This window comes from Neofelis nebulosa, chromosome 18, assembly GCF_028018385.1.
Source record: "Neofelis nebulosa isolate mNeoNeb1 chromosome 18, mNeoNeb1.pri, whole genome shotgun sequence".
NCBI lineage: Eukaryota > Metazoa > Chordata > Mammalia > Carnivora > Felidae > Neofelis > Neofelis nebulosa.
The window spans coordinates 41,910,545-41,936,307 of NC_080799.1; the positions used below are offsets into that span (position 1 = coordinate 41,910,545).

Genomic DNA, 25,763 nt, shown 5'->3' on the forward strand with positions numbered 1-25,763 from the left:
TTTTGGTGTACAGTTCTATGAACTTTATTTTATTTTTTAAAATTTTTTTTAATGTTTATTTATTTTTGAGACAGAGAGAGACAGAGCATGAATGGGGGAGGGTCAGAGAGAGAGAGAGGGAGACACAGAATCTGAAACAGGCTCCAGGCTCTGAGCTGTCAGCACAGAGCCCGACGCGGGGCTTGAACTCACGAACTGCGAGATCGTGACCTGAGCCGAAGTCGGACGCTCAACCGACTGAGCCACCCAGGCGCCCCAGTTCTATGAATTTTAACACATGTATAGATTTTGTAGCCACCGGTACAATCAAGATATGGAATAATTCCACCCCCAAACTTTTTTCTTGTGTTGACCCTTTAGAGACCCCCCACTCCAACCCTCTCTGTCCCCTCAGCAACAACTACTCTGTTATCTGTCCCTAGTTTTGCCTTTGGGAGCATGTCATTAAAATGCCTGGGTGGCTCAGTTGTTGAAGCATCCGACTTTGGCTCAGAGCGTGATCTCACAGTTTGTGAATTCGAGCCCTGCCTCCAGCTCTGTGCTGATGGCTCAGAATCTGGAACCTACTTCTGATTCTGTGTCTCCCTGTCTCTGTGCCCCTCCCCTGCTCACTCTCTGTCTCTGTCTCTTTGTCTTGAAAATAAATAAACATTAAAAAAAAATTAAAAATGGAACCATAGAGTATATAAACTGTTAAGACTGCTTCCCTTCATGTAAAACTGATTGAAAGATTGAGATTCGTCCTAATTATTGCATGTATCTGTAGTTCATTCCTTACAATGCTGAATGGCATTCCATCCTGTGGATGCACCCACTGAAGGACATTTAGGTTGTTTCCAGGTTTTGGCGGCTGTAAAGAGAATTCCTGTAAAAATGTGTGCACAGCATTTTGTATGAACAGAACGTTTAATTTCTCTAGGGTAAATATCTAGACTTGGAGTTGTTGGGGCATTTCATCAGTGTGTGTTTGTTTAGCTTTATGACTAACTGCTGCGGATATGTGCAGAGTGGTTGTACTATTTTGTGTTGCTGCCGGCAGCGTGTGAGCATTCCTGGTGTTCCTCGTCTCATCAGTGCTTGGTATCGACAGAACTTTTCGTTTTAGCCGTTAATAACAGATGTATGGTGACATTTCCTATTTTTAATTCGTGTTTCCTAAATAGCTAGTGGTGTTAATGTTTTTTTCATGTGCATACTCACCAGCCCAGGGCCTTGGGGGTGGCTGTAAAGGAAGCGACAGATATCCACCCCGAACTGAGCACTGTTTTTGAAAAGGCCGTCCTTTTCCCATGCTCCGTAGTGTCGCTTTTGTCATAAATTATGTCCATATGTGTGAGAATTTGTTTCTCAGCTTTTAGCTGTTTCATCTGTTTGCCTACCCTTCTGTCAGTATCTCCTGCCTTAACCACTGTAGCTTCGTAAGAGCTGTTAGAGTCTGCAGAACAGGTCTCCCCCTTGGTTTTCTTCAAGCCCTTTCATAATGATGCAGTCATGCAGTACGTGACATTTTCAAGGTTCGTCCACGTTGTGGCATCAATCAAAACCTCCTTTTTGTGGCTGAACACTTGTTTCATTGTGTGGATACACCATTCACTTCATAGAACTCTCGGTGGTTTTTACCTTCTGGCAGTTAGGAGTAATGCCGCTGTAAACACTCATGTACAGGTTTTTGTGGGGACCTGTATTTTCATTTCTCTTGGGCATGTACCGAAGAGGAGAATTGCTGGTAACACATAGGGCGACTCTGTTTAGCATTCTAAAACAATGTTTTGGACAGAGAGTGAGCACGAGCTGGGGGGAGAGGCAGAGGAATAGAGAGAGAATCTTAAGAAGGCTCCACCTCAGCCCAGAGCCCAACACAGGGGCTCAATCCTATGGCCCTGGGATCATGACCTGAGCTGCAATCACGAGTCAGACGTTCAACCGGCTGAGCCACCCAGCGCCCCTGTGTTTATCATTTTGAAGAGTTGCCGGAGTGTTTTCTATGGCGGCTGTACCATTTTACGTTCCTGCCAGCAGTGTATGGAGACTGCACTTTCTCTTCATCCTCATCAACACTTGACTTTGTCTTTTTAATTGTAGCCATCCTCGTGGATGTGGTTTTGATGTGTGTTTCCCTAATGGCTAATGACGTTGAGCATTTTCTCATGTGCTTGTTGGCCATTTGAGTATTTTCTGTGGAGAAATGTTTACTTGGATGCTTTGCCTTTTAACAAAATGGGATGTCCTGTTATTGTTGTAAGAGTTCTTTGTGCGCTCCACCTTCAGGTGTCCCAGCACATCACACCACCGCACTCTCCTGCCTCCTCTGCCTCTGTTTTCTTCACACGCTTTAATTTGTGAGTTGATTTCTTGGTGCATCAGCTCATTCATCCAGTCAGTATTTATTTATTCGACAGATGTGTAAGCGCCTTAGTTGTGTCTTTGCTATTTCTTCACCTTCTCGGTGCTGTTCTAGAAGAGCTAGTTCCCACTGTCATTTAGCTGGTAGCACTATCATCTTGAAGGTTCTAGATAACTACCCACGAGAGCATCTGTGCAGATCTGAACCACACGTCACCTGAGGTGACATCCTTTCAGCCACAGCTATACATCACGTTCTACTATCCTGGCCCCATTCCCACCAAACCAAGTGCACCGACACCCTCCTTGAAAATCTACCAATAGTGTGTCTTTTTTTTTTTTTTCTTCTTCTTTCTAGGAGAAATTTGATTCCTTCTGGTAATGCCCAGTCCTTTATTTGAATTATGGGTTCTACCTTCTCTCCTCTTTTCAGCAACTTTGCTTTTTAGCTGCCTTCCTTTTCCCGCATCTGTAAGCTCTCCCCTCTACTGGACTATTCCGTCAGCCCACAACAGTTTCCAGCACCTTCGCCCTGCATGGATCCTCGCAGGATGCCACATCGCCTACCTCTCCGCCGTACTTTGTGGCCAGACTTCTCTATAGGATTGAGCACACGGCCTTCTCCACTTCTCATGTCACCACTATCCTGCCCTGCCCCAGGCCTGGCCTGTGTTCTCCATCACCCAGCTGTGTCTCTGCATGTCACGGTATCAGCAGTCTTCCTACTGCCAAAAGCAGGATCACTTTTCTAGCCACGTCATACTCGACGTAGTGGCCCATTCCTTCTCCTCGAGACACTCTCCTGTCTTGGCTTTCTTAGGTCTTGTTTGTCTTACTGTCCTCTGACCCCACTTATCCCCCTTCAGACTTTGTTGCTGGATCCCCCACACCACACCGTCTCTCGACCTGGAAGGTCTCTAGACTTACTTCCTGGCCCTTTCTTTCTTTTCATCCTCTCCAGCATGGTAGTAGAGACATCTCCTCTCTAGCCCAGATCTTCCCTCTGATTGGAATGATTTGGCTGCCCCCTTGACATCTTCGTATGGCCATTTCATAGGCATTTTAAACTTAAGGGGCCCAAAACTGAGCCTCTGAACTTGTCCCTAAAACCTTTACCTGCTTCGTGAGCAGGGGAGGGCCGGTGAGAGAGAGACACACAGAATCTTAAGCAGCTGCAGGCTCTGAGCTGTCCACACAGAGCCCGATGTGGGGCTTCAACGTGTGAACCATGAGATCATGACCTGGGCTGAAGTCGGATGCTCAGCTGCCCCCCAGACGCCCCTACCTGCTTCGTCTTAACCCAGTAAATATATTTTCACCCATTTACTTTGGGCAGAACCCAGGGAGTCATCCTTGTTCTCTTTCTCCCCCCCCCCCCCCAACTAGTCTGTTGGCACAGACTTACCTGTTCTGCCTGGATGTTACATTTTAAGTCTGTCTGCTTCATCCTGCTGTCCTCGAGGCCAGGCCCCACTGCTAACCCTTTGCCTGGGCCACACCAACAACCTGGGAATGAGTCCCTGCTACTACTCTTTTTAATTTTTATTTTTCCTGCTACTGCTCTTGATACCTCCCAAGCCATTCATTTATCGCCTATAGCAGAGTGGTTTTTAAAAAAGGCAGTCCAGGCTTGTGGGATCCTGGAACAGAAATCAGACCAAAAATTGTTCAAATTTGAATAAAGTCTGTAGTCTAGTTAATAATATTGTATCGATGTTAATTTCCTATTCTTGATTACTGTTCTGTGCTTGACGTAGTACAATAAGGTTAGGACAAGTGGAGTGAGGAATATGAGGGAACTCCTTGTACTATATCTGGAACTTTTTTGTATGTATACGTTAGTTCAAATTACAAAGTTTTTAAAAAAATTTTTTTTTAGTGTTTATTTTTGAGAGAGAGACAGAGAGAGTGCAGGTGGGGAGGGATAGAGAGAGAGAGGGAGACACAGAATTTGAAGCAGGCTCTGGGCACTGAGATGTCAGCACAGAGCCTGACACGGGGCTTGAACTCATGAACCGCAAGCCTGAGCTGAAGTCGGACGCTTAACCGACTGAGCCACTCAGGGCCCCCAAATTACAAAGTTTTTGAAAATTAAAATGCAAAAAAAGAAAGAAAATCGGATTGTGCACCTGTAAGCTTACAAATCTGCCGAAGCCTTCCACAGGCCTAGCACCTGACTCAGAAGGTTCTCAGCGGCTCCAGGGCCCTGCCCGCCCCTCCAGCTTCCTGTCTGTGGCCCTCTTTCAGCCAGGAGAAGATATGATGATCTTTTCTATACCGGTCCCCCCTCGAGCGTGGCCTCCCCAGGCCCACACCATGACCTGCTCCTTCTCGTCACTGACATCTGCACTCCCCCCACCTTCTCTTCATGGAAATATCTCCAGTATCCATACTAGCCCTCCTGTTCACTTGCTGCTATTAGTGGCAGGAACCCTTTGTTTCCTTCACGTCCTTATTCACAGCTGGTGATTTGAGCACCCGTTCACCCTTCCCGCTGCTGGTTCCTTGGCGTCAGGGCTGGTGTATACTAGGCTCGCAGTTTTATCATCAGTGTCTAGGCTGGCATGTAGTGGGTGAGCAGGTAGAATCAACAGGCAAGTAACTTCCTGTTCCTCATTGTGTAAGGAAAGTTACTCTGTAATTCAACCTCCAGAGAAGTTACAGGACTTTCAGAATTTTATTCTGCCCTTCCTTGATGTTCCTACTGTTTGCACATGGACCACTACTTTACAGAAGTGATTCAGTTCTTCACGTACCTGAATGTCCTTTGTGTTAGGGCTTCAGCTAGGCACTGTAGGTGCTGAGATCAGTAAGGCATAGTCAAATGTAAGGTATTGTTAGCATTTGTAATAGGACTCTCCACATTCTTGGCAGATCTCAGGAGCACTTTATTTGTTGAAAGAATGAGTAGGGTAAGTTAAGAAATAGTTTCCTTTTTAAATCAAGGCAGATACGTTCATACATACTCATGCGTTATATATACAATCATGTAGCAGATACACGCATACAGGATTGTGGAATTTTTAGCCTTCAAGCTGGTTCTCTCTTGGCAGGGGCAGGTTTGGGAAGAGAGCCACAGGCCGGGGGCTCTGCTGCTGCCCTGCCTTTGCCAGGCACCCACTGCTGCATTCTAGGGTGGCTTGAAGCAAGGCTGCACAGAGAGGTGTTTGGGAAGTTGTTAGAGGTGTTTTTTTTTTTTTTTAGCAGTCTCCGTGATTAAGGGTTATATACTGTCCATAAATTTAATTTTATTTAGGATGGTAAAGAGGACATTACAAATGAAGTATGTAATAAAAATGTAATAAAAAGGAGCCATTGGGTCTGATCGGGTTGAGAACCTATGGTTTTAGGAACATGTTATTATGGGTTCTCAAGGAATTTGAAATCTTTCAAAGAACCCAACAGGAGCATCATGATTTGTGATGATCCCAGGTGAAACAGAGTTTTGTGCTGGAGCCTGCCACTTTGGCGGGAGGCAACAACATCATGTGATACAAGAATATCTGAGATATGACTGGGCACTAGATGTTGTCACCTGCGTGCAGGTCAGGAAGGCATAATATGCAAATAAGTCGTGTGACACCGGGGCTTGTGGAAGAAGAGGGCAGGAGTCCCTGGTCTCAGCTTGTGTGATTTCATGGTGCTCACAAGACCCTTGATCATGCCTGGCTGCTTGGTGAGCGCTCACCCAGTACATAGGCTGGAAGGAGAGGCATCTGGAGGCAGTGGGATCCTGGAGAGGCAGAAAGAAAGGGGAGGTCGGCCAAGGTGGCCAGAGTTTGTTTACCTGCTTTACTAATTTGCCCGGGGCTGAAGCCTCAGCAGAAGGGTCAGTGACTCCTGAAACCTTGGCCTGGTCTGGCTCAGCAGCGTGTGCCAAATCCTGTTAGCACTGTGGCTGTGTGCCTAGTTAAACATTCAAGCCCCGTGGAGTCAGAGAGAACCCCCACGAAATGGCAATGTGTTCAGTGGTGTGTTTTACTACATGTGTTGCTTTTAATGGGTGTGAGAGATCAGAGAGGTCCCGCGTTCGTTTCACAGACTGCTTTTAGGAATCATGTAGTAAAAGGTGAAGTGTATAAAATGTGGAAAATACGGCACATCTTCTAAATAGGCACGTGAAAAACGTTTTTTAAGGGATAATATATGTCAAGGAAGGTTGAGCTATGTACAATGGGGTCTGAATTAGATATTTGAACTTACCTTTTCAATCTATTTTCATCTTTTTGGAATATATTCAGTGCTTGTCTCCTCTTTTCCTAGAGATGATCCTACCATTTTGTTTGATACAGTATCCATTCCTATCCCATTTCCAGTCTGCTCCCCTGCTGTTAGTGTACAAGCGTGATTTTTCCCTTGCACTTGCTGCTAAATGTCGTCTGTAACAGATAAAAGTCAGTACTTAACTGGTTTCACATGCAGTTGTCCTCTTTATTCCACCCATTTTTCTTCAGGTAGTTCTTACACCCCTTCTCTATTTAACAAAGTTAAGAAAGAGCTTTCTGTTGCCAGTCCATCCCTTCTCTCTAGTAAGGAAGGATGTAGATCTTCACCATTCAGTACAGTAGCAGCTGGCCACATGTAGCTCTTGAAAATTTAAGTTACAGTGAAAAAAACATTGGAAATTCATCTCTCCAACTCACACTAGCCACATTTTGAGTGCTCAGCAGCCACTTGTGGCTGGTGACTCCCCCGCGACAGCCGTAGAACATTTCCATCATCGTGGGCTGTTCTTTTGGACAGCTGGGTCTAGATCCCTGTAATACACTCCAGTAATTCACTTCTCATAGTATCTCATCACTTTCAGTTGCTTTCAGGGCTTTGATGCAAGCCTCTTTGGTTTTCTGGAACCATCCAGAACTTTCTCCTCTGGTTCCACCTCTCATATCTCTAAGTCCAGCTGTGCGTGGACGAAATATCGGGCCGAGCCGTATTGCCGAGCCCATAACCTGACTGGGCCTCCTCTGTCTGCCTCTAACCTGGCTGTGAGTCAGCCCGGTCCTGGTTTATTCCCTGGGGCCCTCTGTCCCTTTGTTAATTGGGGTAAGTGGCAGGCATATCGGCCTAGATCTGCAGTGGTCATGAGGACTTTCTTGACCAGGGACGATGGAGTTGTTAACTCTCAGCCTTGTTAACTTGCAGTTTGAAGAGCTCTGTATTCCTTTTATTTCATTTCTCCCTCTCTCTCTCTCTTTTTTTTTTGTTTTTTTTTTTTTTCCATTTCAGTGTGATTTTGTGGAGCCTGGCCCTGCCACCCTGAGCTTGATTTTGTGGACTTGTTTCCAGCAACTTTTCTCTCAGCCTTGATCTCTTCCCCTGATTTTTTTTTTAAAACTTGTCCACATAGGTCCCATTTCTTTATTAAATTTATATTTATGATGTATTCTTTGATCAGTGGTATTTTTGTGTTAAGTGTATCTTTGCCCTGTTTATCGTATTTATTTTTAACAGAACACAGTTTGTAGTGTTAATTTAATACTTTCAGTTTTTCTTTTTTAAATTGTTGTATATTTATTCAGTGGGAAGCTTCATGGTATCGAAAATAAATGAAAGCAACTCATTCAGTTCCATAAGGATGAATCTCAAACACAATGCTTAGCCAGAAAAAGCAACTTTCACAAGAAAACTTATAAAATGTCATTTATTCAAATAAAAAAAACCCCTTTAATGCTGCATATTGTTTAGCATTACACAGCATAGCAACTTGGGATTCAGAATAGTTATGTGCTCTGTTGGGGAGAAGGGTTTGCAGTGGAGGAAAGTCCACGGGGAGCCTTAACAGGGCAGATGACATTTTATTTCTTAACTAGTGGGACCCTGATGCTCAGCCTATTTTACCTTACATGTCTCTATGTCTAAGATATTTTGTAAAAAAATTCAAATATTCACACTTAATTTAAAGATAAATAACAAAAATACCTAATTTACAAAATAAGTATTTCCCATTATCCATTTTCCTCTTAATATTTTAGTATATTTCTGTGTTTCTTGTAATTAATTTTTTCAGCTTCATTGCGGTATAATTGACCAATATTGTAAGATCTTAAAGTGTGCATTATGATTCTTTATCGCGTGTGTGTGTTTAAGAAAATTAAGTTCTACTCCCTCAGCACATTTCAGTTAGACAATACAAAGTTGAGACTGTGGCCACCACATTTTACGTGAGGTCCTCAGTGTGTGTTTCTGTGTTTTGAGTCTAGTGTTGCTCAGAATAATTCTTTCTTCTCCTGAGGGGTTATCTGCTGCTCTTCATGTATTCCTTCCCCAAGCACCCGGCTGTGTGGTTTGGGGCTGGCACATCCGGGCAGGGAGCGACTTGCTGCCCTGTCCGGAACCTTCCTTCCCTGGGGAATCTGAATGCACTTCTGTCTGTCCTTCAGGTTCTATAGCAGACCTCCACTTTCCAGTCCAGGACAGGCGACTGCTGAAGACTTCTCCACCTGCTTTGGTGGACGAGGGGCTGTTGATTGTCACCCCAGCTCTGTGTGTCGATGTGCCCTGTCCCTTGTCCTCTTCTCCCACGTGGGCACTCTCTCCCCACTGCCTCGGTTTTGCTTTCAGTTTTGCTTTTTCAGGAGTGTACAACATAGTTGTGATGTTCTGGAGGCATAGATTGTGGCGGGAGGCTGGCCTGGGAGAGCTAGTCACCCGGCCTGTGGCCTCCCCAGTGGCAGTGTGGCCCCACTCTGGCTTCTCACCTCACACCCAGCAGCACTTGTAAGATTATTAAAGACAGACCTCACAAGCACAGCTTTGGATCTTCTGGGGAAGGTCTAGAGAGACTGCCTCCGGTGCTGAAATGAAATGAGAGAAATCGGAGATGCCAGAGAAGATACAGCTTCTTGATCAGAAAATAGGGGTTTTGGGTTTTTCCGTTGTCGTGGCTTGAGCGAGTGTGCCATGTGCTCTGGGGAACAAGGAGATGCAGTTGGGGAAGCTGTTTTGGTCCCTGTTCCGGCCGGCATGCGAAACGCTCCTCAAAAGAGAGAGGATGACGTTCAACCTTGATGTGAATTGAGAACTGACTTGAAAAGTGAGGAAATTCACAGCAAGCACGTGGTGGTACTGCAGATGGGATTTGGAGTCCAGCTGGAAGGCCGGATCAGCATTTCTATGCAGAAACAGGTGATGAAGGCACAGGTGTGGCCACTCCCAGGGAAGGCTAAGCAGGAATTTTAAGAATTGCATGTTTTTCTTTGCATGGTGGGACCCTTCCAGGTGCGGTAAGGTGAGGCTGGCTATGTTGCCCTTTTCCCAGCTGAAGATGCTCACAGGAAGTGTCTCTGCGGGTAGCCTGACCCTGTGGCCGAAGGAAATGCCTTTGCAAATGAATCTAGTCTGGCTGAAAAGCGAACAACGGTGTTGAAGGCAGCCAGGGAAGCCAGGCAGCCAGGGAAGCTGAGCCGAGCCTTCCCTCTGTCTCTGTGAGCGACCCGCGGGCTCTGTGCCGCGCATGGAGTGGAGGCAGAGGTCGGTAGTCACAGCAGACAGTGGGCCCGGGTGTCGCCTGGCTCCCTGGGATTACACTGCAGCTGTCGAGGGTGCAAATCTGATGATCCTGGGAGGTAGCTCGTGAAGGTCACACTTGTGTTTTGTTTTGTTTAATCTCTTCCAGACTTCTGGGCTCTTGCCACGTCGAGTTTTTGGTTATTCAGGGTGATTCAGCCTTTCTTATACATATATGTTTTCCTACCCTAACTTTGGCCTGTTAGCTACTTCCCAGTCTTTCTGTTTTTCTTTTACCTGCCACCGCCCACTCCTTTACCTTGAATTCCCATGGATAGTGTGTGTATTCTGTACTGGCCTTACCTCTTCTCTGTATCTCAGAATGGTTGCATCTTGAAATCCACATAACTTTCTTTAAAAAAAAAAACAAACCACCTACCCTGAGGTATGATTCACACGCCATACAACGTACCACTCCAGCACACACAATTCTCTGGTTTTTCGTACATTCGCAGAGTTGTGCAGCCATCTCTGCTAACTGTAGAACATTTTCATCACCCCAGAAGGAAACCCTGTGCCCCCCTCCCCCCGCCCCGGGCAACCAGTCATCTGCTTCCCGTCTCCATGGATGCAACTCTTCTGAACATTTCATAGAAGTGGAGTCACACGCTTCATGGCCTTTGGGGACTGGCGTCTCTCTCTGGGCATCAGTCACATGGCTTTATTTCTATTTTCTACGTATTCTTTTGTTTGGTTTTCTTTTTCAGGTACTGGCTGCCACCATCCTCAGATCATAAATTGAGTCTTTCGTTCCTAGAATCTCTTTTTCATCATCTATGTTCTGTACTTAAATCTGCAACTCTTAAGTTATTAGTTTAACTGTTAACTATTGAAATCAACTGTGATTTCCCAGTTCCCTGGGGGAAAGAAAGAGGAGTCTGTGACTCCTCTTGTGCCTGCTTCAGACTCAAGCTGACATGCTCCCTTATGTCTGGTGTTGCTCCATGTTACCCTCTGGTGAATTACCATCTACTGTTGCTCTCTTTCGGCTCCTGACACGTTTCCTTTTAGCCCTCTTGTTTCACGGCCTCTTCTGATTATTTACATTATGTTATTTTACAGTATTCCAAGATAGTTGTCATAGACCTTCATATTTTTGGTTAGTTTTCTAAAACTCACTGTTAGAAAGCCTTTGTCACGTGTGAACATCCCATCAGCACACAGACCTGAATGCATGTAATTCTGTCTTCTTGTAGATGTGTGTAATCACTTACTCATTGTCCTCACACTCACTGACATCCTTCCGTGCCCCAGTTGAATTTTTTGTGAACATCACTTCCTGCCTTTCCTCACTTTACTCCTGAGTTGCTGCTGAAGAGGCTCTAAGGAAGAGCACCGTCTCTCCCTTTTTATGTGTGTCAACTCATTTAATGCTCACAAGAGCTCTGTGAGACACTATTACTGTTGTGTTCCTAGTGTTTCCATGTTACAGATGAGGGAACTGGAGTCCAGTGTTTAAGTCATGCTTTTCAACCCACGCTCAGTCTCTAAAACCAGAGTGTTCTTTTTTTCCTCTCCATTCCCTTGAATACCTCTGTCTAGTTCCTAACCCTCTGTAAGTACTCAATAAATAGTCAGTTTGTTGGGTAAGTGAACTGAGCACATGATGAATGAGATAGTACCTGGTGGGCTCTTGATGGGTATGTAAAATGTTTTCCTTCAAAGAACTTACTTCTGTAGCCTTTGTGAAGGCCTGTGGCATGAAACCATAATTCAAGAGTGTTTTAGAGGTGAGTGGAATGGATCTCTGAAGTTTTCACCACTGGACTCTGCAGTGTTAATACTCGGCAACATAGCACATAGTGGAATAGCATTTAGTAAGGCCAAATTTGAAAGTGAAGAAGACAGTACATGGGAACACGGTCACTAAGTGCCTGGTCATCACATTTGGCTGTGATGGCAGCATATTTACTTATTACCAGTAGAGAGAGGGAAGCTGGGTGCAGAAAGCACTTGTTCCCAGAGCAGGATGAAGAGCGTCTGTGTGTGTGTGTGTGTGTGTGTGTGTGTGTGTGTGTTCAAAAGTTTGTTTTGTTAGCCTAAAGTTTTAGTCAGAACCAAGTTAAACAGGCATGGTGCCCACCCTTTGTTTCTTTCACCTGCTTGAGTGGCTGTTTCGTATTTTATTATGTGGGACTTCATTTTTTAAAAAGAGGTTAAGTTTTACCAACACCCATTCACCGTAGGAACTTGTGATTTATTGTCAAGTGTTGCGGGAACCAGGATGAGTCAGTCCTTGTGATTAGTGGTTTTACATAGGAGCAGAAAGGACAGAGACCCATCGAGAGTGTTTTAATGTTAACAGGGTGAAAAATGTTTTGTTTTCCACACCAAAACTTCTGGTCTTCTTAACCAGAAGCAACAGACAGTTATGAAATATTGTATCTATAGTTTTATAGAACCTGGTTATTTAACAGATTAGGTACCCTTTTAATCTTTATTTTCCTTATTGACTGACTGTATTTTAGTTTAAATAATCCTCATGCTAGTCAGCCATTGCAGACCTAGTTATGAAGAAAAATAGAATACAAAGTGGAATCACTTTTCAGAATGTTTATGAACTAGGCCAAACCAATTGCCTCTCTTAGGTTTATTGTTTCAAGTCATGAGTGATGCAGGTGCCTAGGCCTTTGTTATGCTGCTGACTCCCAGGGTTGTGTCTCAAAACATCCTTTCCTTCCTGATCATTCTCCTCTTTCTGCTAAACTGACATTCAGGTCCTTGATTCTGGGTGATGGAGCCTGTCTCATTCCAAAGCAAGGTCCCTGCAGGAAAAGACCATGATAAAGAAAGAAGGCCTCAGTAGTCTTTCTTTTCCAAAGTGGATTTTGGCATACACTCAAATTACACTACGATCACCAAAACTAAGCACTGATTTTGTGCACGTGACAATTTTCATCCTCAAAGAATTGATGATGTGCTTAAGAACGTTAACCGCATCAGTCTCCTTCATGCACACAGCCACAGACCAGCCCCTCCTCCAGGTAGAAGCATGGTAGGAAACATGTCCCCCCTTCTCTAGCCTCTGCAAACCCACGCTGATGAAAAAAGGCATCAATGCTGGTGAGGTTTAAAATCAACTACCGAGAAGGAATATAAGAAATCTTATTAATCTCCTGTTTATACTTAACAAAATAAATCATTTAGCTGCCTTATTTTGACCTTCTGCTCCAAGAGAGCCATTCTTTTGAACTTGGACCCCAGAGTCCATGTGTATTGTGGTTACTCATTAAATCCTTCTCTCTTATAAACTCTTTTCACTAAAGACTTTGATGACACTGGGGCTCAGTTGTCTAGTCCTGATACGTTGCTGGGATAGTTCACACCAGGCTGCCTTACTTTATCGGGCCGGTTTCGCTCTAGTTTTGGCAAAAAGTTTTACTTTAAATTTGGCTTTCCACATTGAAGTATGGACACTTAATGGGTTTACCCATTTTGCCTGTTGTGGACACATAAACACATCAGATCTTTGAAACACTAGCAGCATTGTGGGTCATCAGGGGCTCTCCCCAAAGAAAAATTTGCGTAGGAAACAAAGAGCAACTGTTGATTTAACAGTTCCTCAAATGTTTTTATACATAGAAAGAACATGGAGAAGACTCCCAGTGATAAGCAGGTCAAACACGCACGTTGAGAATAATAGCCGGTGTTACTGTTTTACTGTGTGTCAGGAACTGTTGTAAAGGCTTCGTGCGTGTGACTCAGTCTTTGCGTCAGCCCTAGGGAGCAAGTCCTCTTCCCAGCCTCACTATGATGAGGTGTCTTCTCTTGCTCCAGGTCACCAGGTGGAGCGGTGGCAGGCCTGAGCCCGAGGGCCCCTCTGCAGAATGCACGCGCTCACCCATCTCTGCGTGGCCCGTTGTAGAAGTGTTGCTACCACCACTATGCTTTGGGGAAGGTGGGTTCCTGTCGCCACCACTACTCCCTGACTGCCGTGTCCCCTGACTCCCTTATCACCCACTGCGGCTGGCGTTTCCACAGCTCCTTGGCCTCTCCTCAGCCTCATGCTCCCGTTACCATCTCCCCCTACACGCCTCGTGGCCCCCAGCCTGAAGACTCCCGGAGCTGGTCTGTGTGGTGCCCTGCACGGGCCCCTGCTCCTCCCCGGCCACTCTCCCACATGTATTCTCTGTTCCAGCCATACTAAACTCATTTCCATCTCTCAGCTCTGCCTGCCGAAGGCTCCCTTTCTGCAGGGCTTGTTCACAACCCCTTACAGCAACACCCACGGCCTGATGGCAGCTGCCCCAGGCCCTGGCCCTGTTGGCTTTCACTCTGCATCTTTCAACCCTCAGCTTGGAGGGCCCTTCCTCCAGAGGCTTCCCTTACCACCCCCTGGTCTGCAAGGCGCCACCCTCCTATCCTTCCCAGGGCACCCTCACTTCCTTGTCCTAGGACTTTGTACTCACACGTGCCCAATGTCTAGATCACCGCTCAGGTGACAGCTGCATTCAGGTAGGGGTCATGGCTGACGTGTTCACGCCTGTTGCGTGAACGCACCTATCACAGCGTATGGTGGACACCTTGGTGCGTGATGAACGAGCAGCGACTAGGTAGTCACAGGTGGGAGGAGCGGCAGCAAGCCTCGGGGATGCGCACCCCCTGCGGCGTCAGAGCTTGTGATGCAGGGCTGGCCCGTGTTGCTCACGTCCCCTGGTGAGGGGCACGCCTCGACTTTCAAGTGTGGCTTCAGCTTCATGCGTGTATCTGTGTGGCAGAGTCTGTAGCTCTTGCGGTCGGCTGGCTCGGCCTCGTGTCTGCCTTAGTTGTCACACCTCCCGGGAAGTCCTCCCTTACTAGCTTGCAGGTCTGGGGCTGCGTGGTGGGGGTGGGCAGTTACCTTACCGGGGACTCTTCCTGCGTTTGAAAGAACCAAGAGCAGTGGTAGCTCCTCACACCCTACCTTCCTCCCCCCGCCTCCCTCCTTCCACCCCTGCCTCGGTGGCTTTCTGCAGCAGCACCGTGTGCTGTCCCGGGTCTTCCCCGCCTGCTGCCCCGCTGCCTGTCGTGCAGTCAGGGGAGAGCCCATGAGAGCAGTTCCGGGGAATGGGCCTTTCCACGGACTTGTAAGCTCTTCCAGCATGGAGCCTCCATAACAGGTCAGAAGTAGAACTTTTCTCTGGCTAGCTCACACAGGTGGTGTTTTTGTTTTTATTTTGTTTTGTTTTAATTTTTTTGTTGTTTATTCATTTATTTTGAAAGAGAGAGAGCAAGTGGGAGAGGGCAGAGAGAGAGGGAGAGAGAGAAGTCCCATGCAGGCTCTGAACTGTCAGCACGGAGCCCAATGTGGGGCTTGAACCTACAAACTGTGAGATGATGACCTGAGCAGAAACCGAGTCGGACGCTTAACTGACTAGCCACCCAGGTGCCCTTGTTTTCATTTTAAAGTTTATTTATTTATTTTGAGAGAGAGTGTGTGAGCAGGGAAGGGACAGAGAGAGAGAGAGAGGGAGGGAGAGAATCCCAAGCAGGCTTTGTGCTGTCAGCAAGGAGCCGAGCCAGACATGGGGCTTCATCCCATGAACCGTGAGATCACAACCTAAGCCAAAATGAAGAGTGATGCTTCGCCATCGGAGCCACCCAGACACCCCAGAGATTTCATTTTTTGACCCTCCCAAGGCAAAATGACAAGTGAGCTCAGTGTCATCTGTGATGCAGTCAGAGGAATTCATACAAATGTACTTTTACTCCTCTGTCAAATTCCAGTTGATGCTTCCATTTCTTTCTTTTTCTTTTTCTTTTTTTCTTTTTCTTTTTCTTTTTCTTTCTTTCTTTTCTTCTTAAGTTCATGCTTCCATTTAAAGGTTATACACATATTTCGTTTTGAATGTGATTGATCCTGGACATTGTGTGTTTTTTTTTTTTTAATTTTTTTTTTCAACGTTTTTTATTTATTTTTGGACAGAGAGAGACAGAGCATGAACGGGGGAGGGGCAGAGAGAGAGGGAGACACAGAATCGGAAACAGGCTCCAGGCTCGGAGCCATCAGCCCAGAGCCTGACGCGGGGCTCGAACTCACGGACCACGAGATCATGACCTGGCTGAAGTCGGACGCTTAACCGACTGCGCCACCCAGGCGCCCCCTGGACATTGTGTGTTTTGTTGAAGAAAAAAAAAACATCCAGAAGTTTAGGACCTTAGTTAAAAGTGAGCATTTTAGGGTCTCCTTTGGGGTCAGCAGCTGAAGTTACTTATCTCAGTCTTTGGATTTCCACCTGTGACCTGGATGTGCACTGGGATTTCTCTGGGTGTTTCCAGGGCTCCTGTCAAATTCTCAGTTTCAGAACAGGTGACTTGAAAACACCACGTAGTATTTTTATGAGGAGATAGGTAGATGACAACTGACTGAATGATGAAATGGTGTCTAACCATAAAATGAAGAAAGACAATTGATTCAGGATCTTTAGGTTGTTTAATTTTTTGGAAGTATTTTATTTATTTATTTACGTACTTCCTTACTTTCTTATTTATTTTAGAGAGTAAGAGAGAGTGCAAGCCAGGGAGAGGGGCAGAGGGAGAGAATCTCAAGCAGGCCCCATGCTTGGTCGGGAGCCCAGTGCAGGGCTCGATTCCACAACTCTGGGATCAGGACCTGAGCCAAAATCAAGAGTCAGATGCTCAACCAACTGAGCCACCCAGGTGCCCCAACTAATTATTTTTATTTTTATTTTTGTTTTTTTAATGTTTATTTATTTTTGAGAGAGAGACAGACAGACAGAGCATGAGCGGGGACGGGCAGAGTGAAAGGGAGACACAGAATCCAAAGCAGGCTCCAGACACAAAATCCAAAGCAGGCTCCAGGCTCTGAGCTGGCAGCACAGAGCCCGACGCAGGACTCACACTGACGTGTGAGCCAAAGTCAGACGCTTAACTGAGCTACCCAGGCACCGCCCAGCTAACTTTTTTAAAGTAATCTCTACCCTCATTGCGGGGCTTGAACTCACAACCCCAAGATCAAGAGTCACATGCTCTACAGACTAAGCCAGCCAGATGTTGCCCCCACTTTCTTTAAGTAATTAGGTAATTAATTTTAAAGCATTTATTAAAATGTACTGAATATAAGTACCTGTATGGGTTTAGGAGTGTAGACACCTCACCTCTTGATCAAATCTTTGTGTGATGCTTTTCCATTACCACCTTCTGCTGGAGCTTATAACTCTCCAGGACAGGGACCTATTGTGTTCTTGATTTTATTCTCTAGGAACAACATACCCTAGTCCTACGATAAATGTTTTTTAAACAAATTACATACATTCCCACTCCCCGTAACAAATTTGCAGTCTCGTCAAATTTCAGTAAGGACTAACAATGGATTCATTTAAATAAGGTTTGCTTCATTTTCAGAAATGGCTTGAGTTCTGTCTGAAAAAGCTGCTCCTTAGTATTTTCTCAGCAGATAGTTCTTCTGAATACCCACAGCAGGGAGCTACCTGCCCATTAGAGCTACTTCACGGTGTGGCGTATGTTTCTGTTATTTCAGCCTGTAACGAGAATTGTAAAGATGTCAGTTAATTGTCCATTTAACTAACTTTTTTTTTTTAATGAGGGTTTTGTGAGAGAATTAAATTCTCACGGAGTACAGGTTGACAGAATCCATGTTCTAGATCCACCAGAAGACCCATACTTAATAATCTGAATCAAGGGAGGTTTTAGTTACCCCTCTTGGTGCACATTATGGTCTCGTTTTTCGTGGCAGTTTTGCAATCCTGACATGGTAAAGTGGTCCATATTCTAGATCACCCTTACATAGAGACTGACCGAACAAGTGTCTAGGGTGGACTGTCATTCCGCTCGGCTGCTGTCACAAAGCGGTCATGTGACCCTTTCATGGAGGAAGTTTTTAATGCTCATTTCAGCCCTCAAGGGAAAATGTGCAGCCAAAATTCAAAGAAAACATGATATAAGAAAATGGTGTGTTTTGGAGGCAGACATTCTCCCCGAGTCAGCACGTCTCTGAAAAGATCACGGAAATCAGTAGTAAAATATGACATTCATATTTTCACTTTACTCTCCACTTTTCAGGAGCATGTCCTGCATAGAGAGCAAGATCGAGCTGCATTTCAACCAACGGTGGTTTCCATCTGTGCTGATTGTAATTTTTATCCATAGGTTTGAAGACATACCTGATAGCGGGTCAGAGAGCGAAGGAGTCTCGTTGCAGCTGTTCAGAGGCCTTGCTTTCTGGCTATGAGGTCATTGACGGCTCACGGGTGTCCTCAGGCCCTAGGGGACAGGGGACAGCATCGCCAGGGAGTGTCAGTGACTTGGCGCAGACTGTCAAAACCTTTGATAACCTTAAGGTTAGTTTTTTTTTTTTTTTCCTACTTCTTAAACTTTGTATTAATTCTGCAGTAGCACATGTGAAATGATAAGCGGCCTTTGGGTCTGTGGCAGACGACTTGGAACGCCCTGCAATTTGGTTTTTGCAGTTTTTAAATTTAGTCTGAAGTCAGCAGCATTTTGCCTTTTTTAATACCTTTGCTTTTTTGACATATATGCACCTCCATTTTCTTTCTACGCTGCATCAATTTGCTTCTTACTCAAGTTATTTTCTTTTTCTGAGACCTACGCTGTCTTTTGGGATTTTTGAAAGCTAATGATAAACGACAGTAAAGGGGATTCTTCTCACATCTTGCTTGTAGAGCTAGTTCGTATCCTACTGCAGACACCATTTTCTCAAGTGCTCCTAACGTCTCTTGAAATCCAATGTCTTATGATTATTTTAACTTTGTTGGTGTGGATGAATCTTGTGGCGTAGCTCACTTTAAGAGTGCATTCTTGCCAGGAATGTTATAATATTTCATTGTTGGAACAGAGACCTCCTGGCGACTGTCTAGAAGTGCCCATTTCTGTTATAATAAACTACCATGGGATTAACATGGCAGACGGACCGTGGGCATTTGAAACCACTCCAGTTTATGAGCTGCTCCTCGGCTTCCACATTTGATTTCATTTTCCCTACTGGTATCTCTGGTTTATTTTTACGGTTGAAATATTTGAGGTTTCCATTTAATAAAAAAAAAAAAAAAAAATGAAGGAGAGAGAGAGAGAGAGAGAGGCACTGTTGACAGTTCCACTTCACTGTGTTGTTGTGTCCTCAAACAGGTCAGGACGATGGCCTGGTGTTATGACTTTAATCCAGTGTGTCCCTGCTTGTCCACATTCACTCAGCGCTTTGAGAGCTAGCTCAGAGGGGACCACAATGTGGGCGTCCAGGTCCTTTCCCTCTGCCAGAATCCATAGTCCCTGCCGTCCAGTTATTTTGTGTAATTGTGCTCAGTTTTATTAACAGCACTCTGATACCATTTTTATCGTGCGCTTTAATTTAGTGCGGGATTTGCCACCCTCAGCACTAGGAACGTTTCGGGCCAGGTAACTCTTCGTGGTGGGGGCCATCCTGTGCCCAGTGGGACATTGAGCACCATCCGTGGCCTTCACCATCACGTGCCAGGAGCGCCCCCTCCCCCCATTATGGTGACCAAGAATGTCAGACAGTGCCCAGTAACCCCTCAGACCCCTGAGGGATGAAGGAGGGTGAAACCCCCTCTGGTTGAGGACCCACGGGGTAGGGTGCTAGACCGCCTCTTCCCCATATGCTCTGGCACGTGCATGACAGCTAAGGTATCTGATACTTCCTTAATGCCTGCACACTTTGAAGACAGCCTCTTCGCGTGGGGCAGTGACTTGCAGCGGTCAGAAGGCGGAGCTCCGGGCTCACGGGCTGTCCCTGCACACAACCAGGGGAGAATTGTCGGGGGGTGAGACGTTAAAAACACCTTTTCCAAGTACAGTTTCGTTATTTGGAGAGAAATTATTTCCTCCAGGCTTCAGACTGAACTGCATTTAAATAGAAAAATAGAGCTCAAATCCAAAAATGAATGATTTGTTGTGTTTGCCTGATATGTTAGATTACGTGTATGTGTGTTTCTATCTGTAGCACATACCTTCCAATTTTAGTGACAGCGATTCACTGCTAAATTACCCTAAAAAGGTTTTCTCTTATCCCAAAAGAACGTTTCTTGTTCTAGTGATATGTATATAGCTATAGTTATAGATATAAATGTCTTTATTTTTAAAATCTGGACAAAAACTATTTAGCGTATTCTGTTGCTGTGTATAAATTTTCCAAATAATCATTGAAAGTTTTCTGAAAATCTTGTGATCTATTAAGTTAACTGTGTCTGACAAAAGGAATTTGGGGTGGTGGGAGATCTTTGTGCCCCTTTCAGAAGGGAAGATCTTGAAGTGTAACTTCGGGACATTTTGATGGTGCAGGGAGGGTAATGGCATCTGAGTCTAGGGCCGCCCTGCGCTTGGAGTGGAGAGGTGGACGGCGCGGTCTCCACTCCAGGCCTTGCTGATCTAGGGCAGCGGGGCACAGGCTCGCCCCTCTGCTTCGGTTTGTGCGGGATCAGGTGAGAGCAGGCCTCTGTGAAAGCCTTGCAAATAGGAAGTGCTGGGTGACTTAGGGAGTCCTTAGAGCTATCGTCCTGAGCTGGAAGGACAGAAAACTGAGGTCTACTTGAAGGGCTATATGCACTCTAATGTACGTGTAAGGCCTTCCCTCGAGTAAGTTTTTGCACAACAGAAAAAATGCTGGCTGCCCGCTCATAGGTTCTTAGGGCAGGTTTAACCCAAATACCTGTCAGCACCTCACACGAGCCATTGGTTTCTTGCCTTACGTGGTCTGTACTCCGGTCAGTTTTTCTAGTCAGCTGGAAGCACTGACTGCTTCCTCCTTCTCCTTCGTCAGGGTCCGTCGACTCTCCCTGGGAACGCACTTCTTCCCTTCGTGGCTGCTGCTGCCTCCTCCAGCGAGCGCAGCTCTCATGTAGGTTTGTGTGACCATCCTCGCATCTCCCCACCCACTGTGGGAAGCCCCGGCTCGTTGGAGGAGCCTGTGCCAGGCACTGTGTCCTTTGAAAGTACCTTCCCTTGAGCAGTGGTTTCTCAGGCCGGAAATAGGCATCAAGTACGGAAAAGTGTTGTATGGTCACGTAAACCTGCGCAGTCTGGGGCTGTGTGCAAGAGAAAGGGTCTCTCTTCTCCAGGGCTGCTCAGAGCCTCTAGCGTGCTGACAGCCACGTTGGGGCCTCCAGAGAGGGATGCTGAGGCCGTGCTCTCAGGCCTTGGTGACCACAGACTTCTTTTTTCAAGCAGCACCTTTCGGAGGAAAGACTGTCTAGTGGAAGGAGCTTCTCGCAGGAACCAAGAAACTGGGGAAAGGTGTTGAGTGAATATTCCTCAAGTGAGAGCATGCGTGTCTTGGTCCTCCCGTCGCTCCTGTCACCCGTGGTGCTCCTCACGTCCCTTCCCTCTGGGCTTCTCTTCCTCGCCCCGGGCGGCGGAACTGCAGCTTCCTGTGTGTGACCCCTCTGGCTAACTGTGCTGCCTCCCCATCTCCAAATCCAAGGTCCATTCAGCTGTAACCTACCCGTTTGCTTGTTTCTTGGGCAGCTTCCTGTGAGCTCTTTGAATGCGGGAGGGCCCCAAGTGTTAAATAACATATGCTTTTCCCAAGTGTGCACTCTGGCATGTGGTAGATAATTATAATTTTTTTTGGCTTACGTTTTTAATTCTTTTTTAAAGTTTATTTATTTGAGAGAGAGCACATGAGCAGGGAAGTGGCAGAGAGAGAGAGAGAGGGAGGGAGGGAGGGAGAGAGAATTCTAAACAGGCTCCTTGCTGTCAGCACAGAGCCTGACGCGGGGCTCAAATTCATAAACTGTGAGATCATGACCTGAGCTGAAATCAAGAAGTCGGTCGCTTAAATGACAGCCACCCAGGCGCCCCAAGTTTTTAATTCTTGAATGAGACACAGAGAGCTGTACCTCTGCAGAGTTAGGCCACAAGTAGGACCGCACTCAGAAGCCCGAGCAGGACTGAATAGGAGCAGTTAATGTCAACACAGTACTCTTGTCTACCCCCTCGACGCGTGTCCCATGCAGGTTGTCTCCCAGTTCAAAGCTGGGGTAGTTTTACATAATGTTTCATAAACTCATCTGTGATGACCTACCAAGAAAAAATAGTGACGTCAAAGGATAAAGGGTTTGGCCCTGATGTCATAGATCAGAGGGAGTGCTTCCCATGCCCAAGTCTTGGCTTCTTGAGTGGAGCAGTGAGGGTCTCTCATCAGGAAGGCCCTGCCATAGCCTGTTGCGGGACGGGTTCGACCAACACCACAGCGCCCAGCTGTCTGAGCCTGAGCTTGCAAAGAAAGCTCTAAGGTTTGGAGTAGAGGAAGGAGGAATCAAGAGGGGAGCCAGGGAAGGAGACAAGGACTCTAAATGTCAGTGTCATGGAAGGGAGCTTTAGTACCACGGAAAGAGCCAGAACTTAAAATCAAAGAGCCTTCCCAAAGCCTTGTCACTCAGTTTCTCCGTCCACAGTGAAATAGTGGATGGCGAGCTCCCAGGGCTGCTGCGAAGAGTAGCCGAAGTCATGCCCATGAATGCTAGGTTTGGAGGCTCACTTACTACCGGACATGTGTTTGTTCATTCCATGTGGAGAAGTGGACGCTGACCACAGGGTAGGGGGGTCAAGAAGGACAAGAGGAGACAGATCTCTGCTTTGATTTGCCCACAAGGAGTCACTGACTCTCTCAGGAAGGTCTTGCCTTCTCTGTGTGTTCCGACTCCAGGGAGGTTCTTCAGATTTTGCTGTAGGGGACGTGACCATGTCATAAATGTGATATTGGAGCAGGAGCACCTGGGCCCGTGCAGTGTGACCTGAGCTCTGCAGTAGGTGTCTACTGCTCCATCTCCATGAATGCTGTGGATGATGGATGGATTGAGACTACACATGCCAGTAAAAATAGCTGGTCTGACGTCTCTGCGAAGAGCAAAAAAACGAAAACCGAAATGTGGATGGTTTTTTGTCACATCAGTCTTAACTAGTGAACGGCGTATGTGAGCTGTGAGAGCATCTTGGTTCATCTGTGAAGGACCTCATTGACAAGACACCTGCTCGCCCAGTCTCTGTGAATTTAACCTTAATCTATTATTCAGAACCCTGGGGCTGCACGCACACAGGGAGTTTCTACATGTTTACAGTCAGTAATGAGGCTAACGGTGTGGATTTGCCTACATGGGGGCAATTCATAGAGGATCTGTCCTGTTATCAAAAGGGCAATACTTTCCCTTTGAGGTCACTAGCTCCGGGGACCATCCTTCTGTGGCGTCACTGAGACTTTTTTCATGACTCTAAATAAGTGGTCACTCTTTTATGTCCTTGTTATTTTTACTCAAAATTATTACAAGGAGGCTCCGTGGGCTCAGTCTGAGGAAGCGGCCATCCTTCTAGTTCATTACAGAAACGGGAAAGGTAGTATCTGTCTGTAGTTCAGACACTGCATATTTATTATAACTGGTGGTTTAATTGGTAGTGGTGATGGTTGCACAATTCTGTGAATATACTAAAATTCACTGAATTATATACACTTTAGATGGGTAAATTGCATGGTATGTTAACTCTATGTTAATAAAATTCTTACAAAATAAATAGTCTGATTCCAGAATGTGAATATGAAGTAAGTTTAAAAAAAAAAAAGGACTCCAGGTTGTATCTCCATTTCCAGTCCCGTGTTTTTCCTTCTGTCAGAGGAAGCCTGTCCCATGCAGGTCGGCAGTTAACCTCACAGAAGAGTTCCAGCGAGGGAGGGAGAGAGCCATCACTGGGACACCACCATGGTATTTGCTGCAGGCAGGGTCCCTCAGTGAGTTCTGAAATTAGTAGGTAGAAGTTTAAGGAGAAGCAGGATATTTGCACAGCCTCCAAACACCTCCACCCCCCGATTTTTATTGATTGCAAAGAGAAGAATAGTAACTCCACGGTGGAAAACCTGGTGGGCCCTGCCTCACTGGGTGATGAAGGCTGGCATGTCTGTTAATAAGGCTCTCAGTGTCACGTGCATGCCCCCGCACCCTACCGTGTGATGTATTGACAAGGGCACGTCACCTCTGTGGGGTTCTTCTCCCAACTCCTAAACCTTGGCCGACTTTTGAGATCACATTGGACAAGTGCAGATTTGAGGCCGGTCTACAGAACACATGACACCTGACCATGACACCGAAGGAGTGACAAGTCACCAAAGACGAAAGACAGAGGACCTGCCACTGGCTGGAGGAGACAAGGAGATGCTAAATGCAGCGTGGGATCCCGGAACAGAAACCGGACACTCAGGGGAAAGCTGGGAAATCTGAGCCTGTAGCGCAGTTAGTAGTTCTGTGCAGTGTTAATTACTTAGTCTTGATGAGCGCGCTGTGGTTGCTGTGAGGTGCAAACGGCTGTGGAAGCGGGGACTGACACGTGGTGGGGACAGTTGGGGACGACACGTGGCCTGCAGCTCTCTGGACTCTTTCCCACTCCGTGTAAGTCTGTTGTCTCACGATGTAAACGTCTAATGTATGTGTACTAACTTTTTACCGTAGTTGTGCTATTCTAATCATACTGTGTAATATAAATATACCATGTTGACTGTATTTCTGTGATATATCACATGTGAATTGAACTGGAAGATGTGTGCAGCGTCATTTAACTGGTATTATCAGGCAGTAAAGTACTGCACGTAAATGAAATTTCCCCAAATAACCACACATTTTCTTCTTTTGACTTCCTGATGGAATATTTCCACAGCACAGTAATGATCTGCTTGCCTTATCAGCCTCCCTTAATAAACCCAGTGGTCGTTTAGGGCCCAGGAATCTGAGCAGGGTTCTGTGACTCTGTGCTCCACAACTTTGAGATCTTACGTCTGATTTTTACAGGTTTTTGTTTTATTTTGTTGTTGTTTTGCCTCCCATACTCTCAGACTGTGCATTTTCTGTTCTTAAAGCTTCTAAGTTGCCTTACTTCTTCTGTAACAATTTCTGCTTCTATTTTCCTCTAGTATTTTGTTTGCAGAAATCATCTACTTGGAAGTGTTCATGCTTCTGCTAACCCACTAGCTTCCACGATGCTGCACTGGCCCGCCAAGGATAGGAGAAGGCAGGTGACTTACTCCTGCTCCCTCAGAGAGGCCACATGCTCGGATAGGGTCCAGGGTGCTGCCACCTGGGCTTCAGCTCCCCTCTGTCATTTTCTAACTGCATAACTCTGGGCAAGTCCTTTCTCTTCTCTGCCTCATGTGTAGAAGGGAGCTGATCACAGCGTCTGCTTCCCGGTGCTTCTGAGGACTACGGGCAGAGAATGCAGAGCCCTGCGTGGGTCTCAGGAAGTCTGTCTGTCGTTACCGTTGCACGTTGCACGTTCCTGTCTGCCACGCTCAGCCTGGGTTTCAAGTTTGGGAGCACGCGCTGCCTTTCTGGGTCCCAGGACAGCTCGCTGAAGTCACACTCAGCAGGCCAAACGGGTGAAGCCAGGCCTTTCTGATGTTTCCTCTTCGATTCTCAGAAAAGAGGTCTCCCTGCTCCCTTCCTTGACAGTTATGAAAAAGGACAGCTGTTGGCTTGGAAGTGATGTATCTCGTGAAGAGAGAGAGCCTTGAAGAAAAACCTGTTTTTTACCTCTATGACATGTATTCTGAACAGAATGGAGCATGTGTACATTGAAATGGGTTTAAAACAAATGCGTTTATGCTCTAGTGTGTTGGAGAGGTAGTTATAATCTCCGCTCCAAAGCTGACGTCCGTGCTGGGGCAGGAGCAGACATCATCTGGGAAAGTGCAGAGTGTGTTCTTGGGTGTTCTCCAAGGGATCTCGGGTTTCCGAGGCAGCAGCCAGCACACTCCTTCGCCCCTACAGCCCTGTTTTGGGGACCCTACCTGGTCTTAGTAAAGCTTCCCTTGGTGCCAGTTGCCAGGAGTGCCACTTAACCAGGAGGTGGTCATCTGCTTGGGTTACTTCAGGGGAGTGAGGCACAGGAGATCACAGTGCCAGGGTTATTCCTGGGTCCTCCCCGTGTTAGGAACAGAGGCC

General features: G+C 46.3%; 1 protein-coding gene across 1 annotated transcript in view; it reads left to right on the top strand.

Annotated features, from left to right (window-relative positions):
- Positions 1-25,763, top strand: part of ADCY9 (adenylate cyclase 9) — a 131,518-nt gene that overhangs the window by 76,472 nt on the left and 29,283 nt on the right. The window contains exon 3 of the mRNA XM_058711098.1: positions 17,959-18,149. Within this exon, the coding sequence (XP_058567081.1) occupies positions 17,959-18,149 (191 nt within the window). The remainder of the gene's footprint in view (positions 1-17,958; positions 18,150-25,763) is intronic.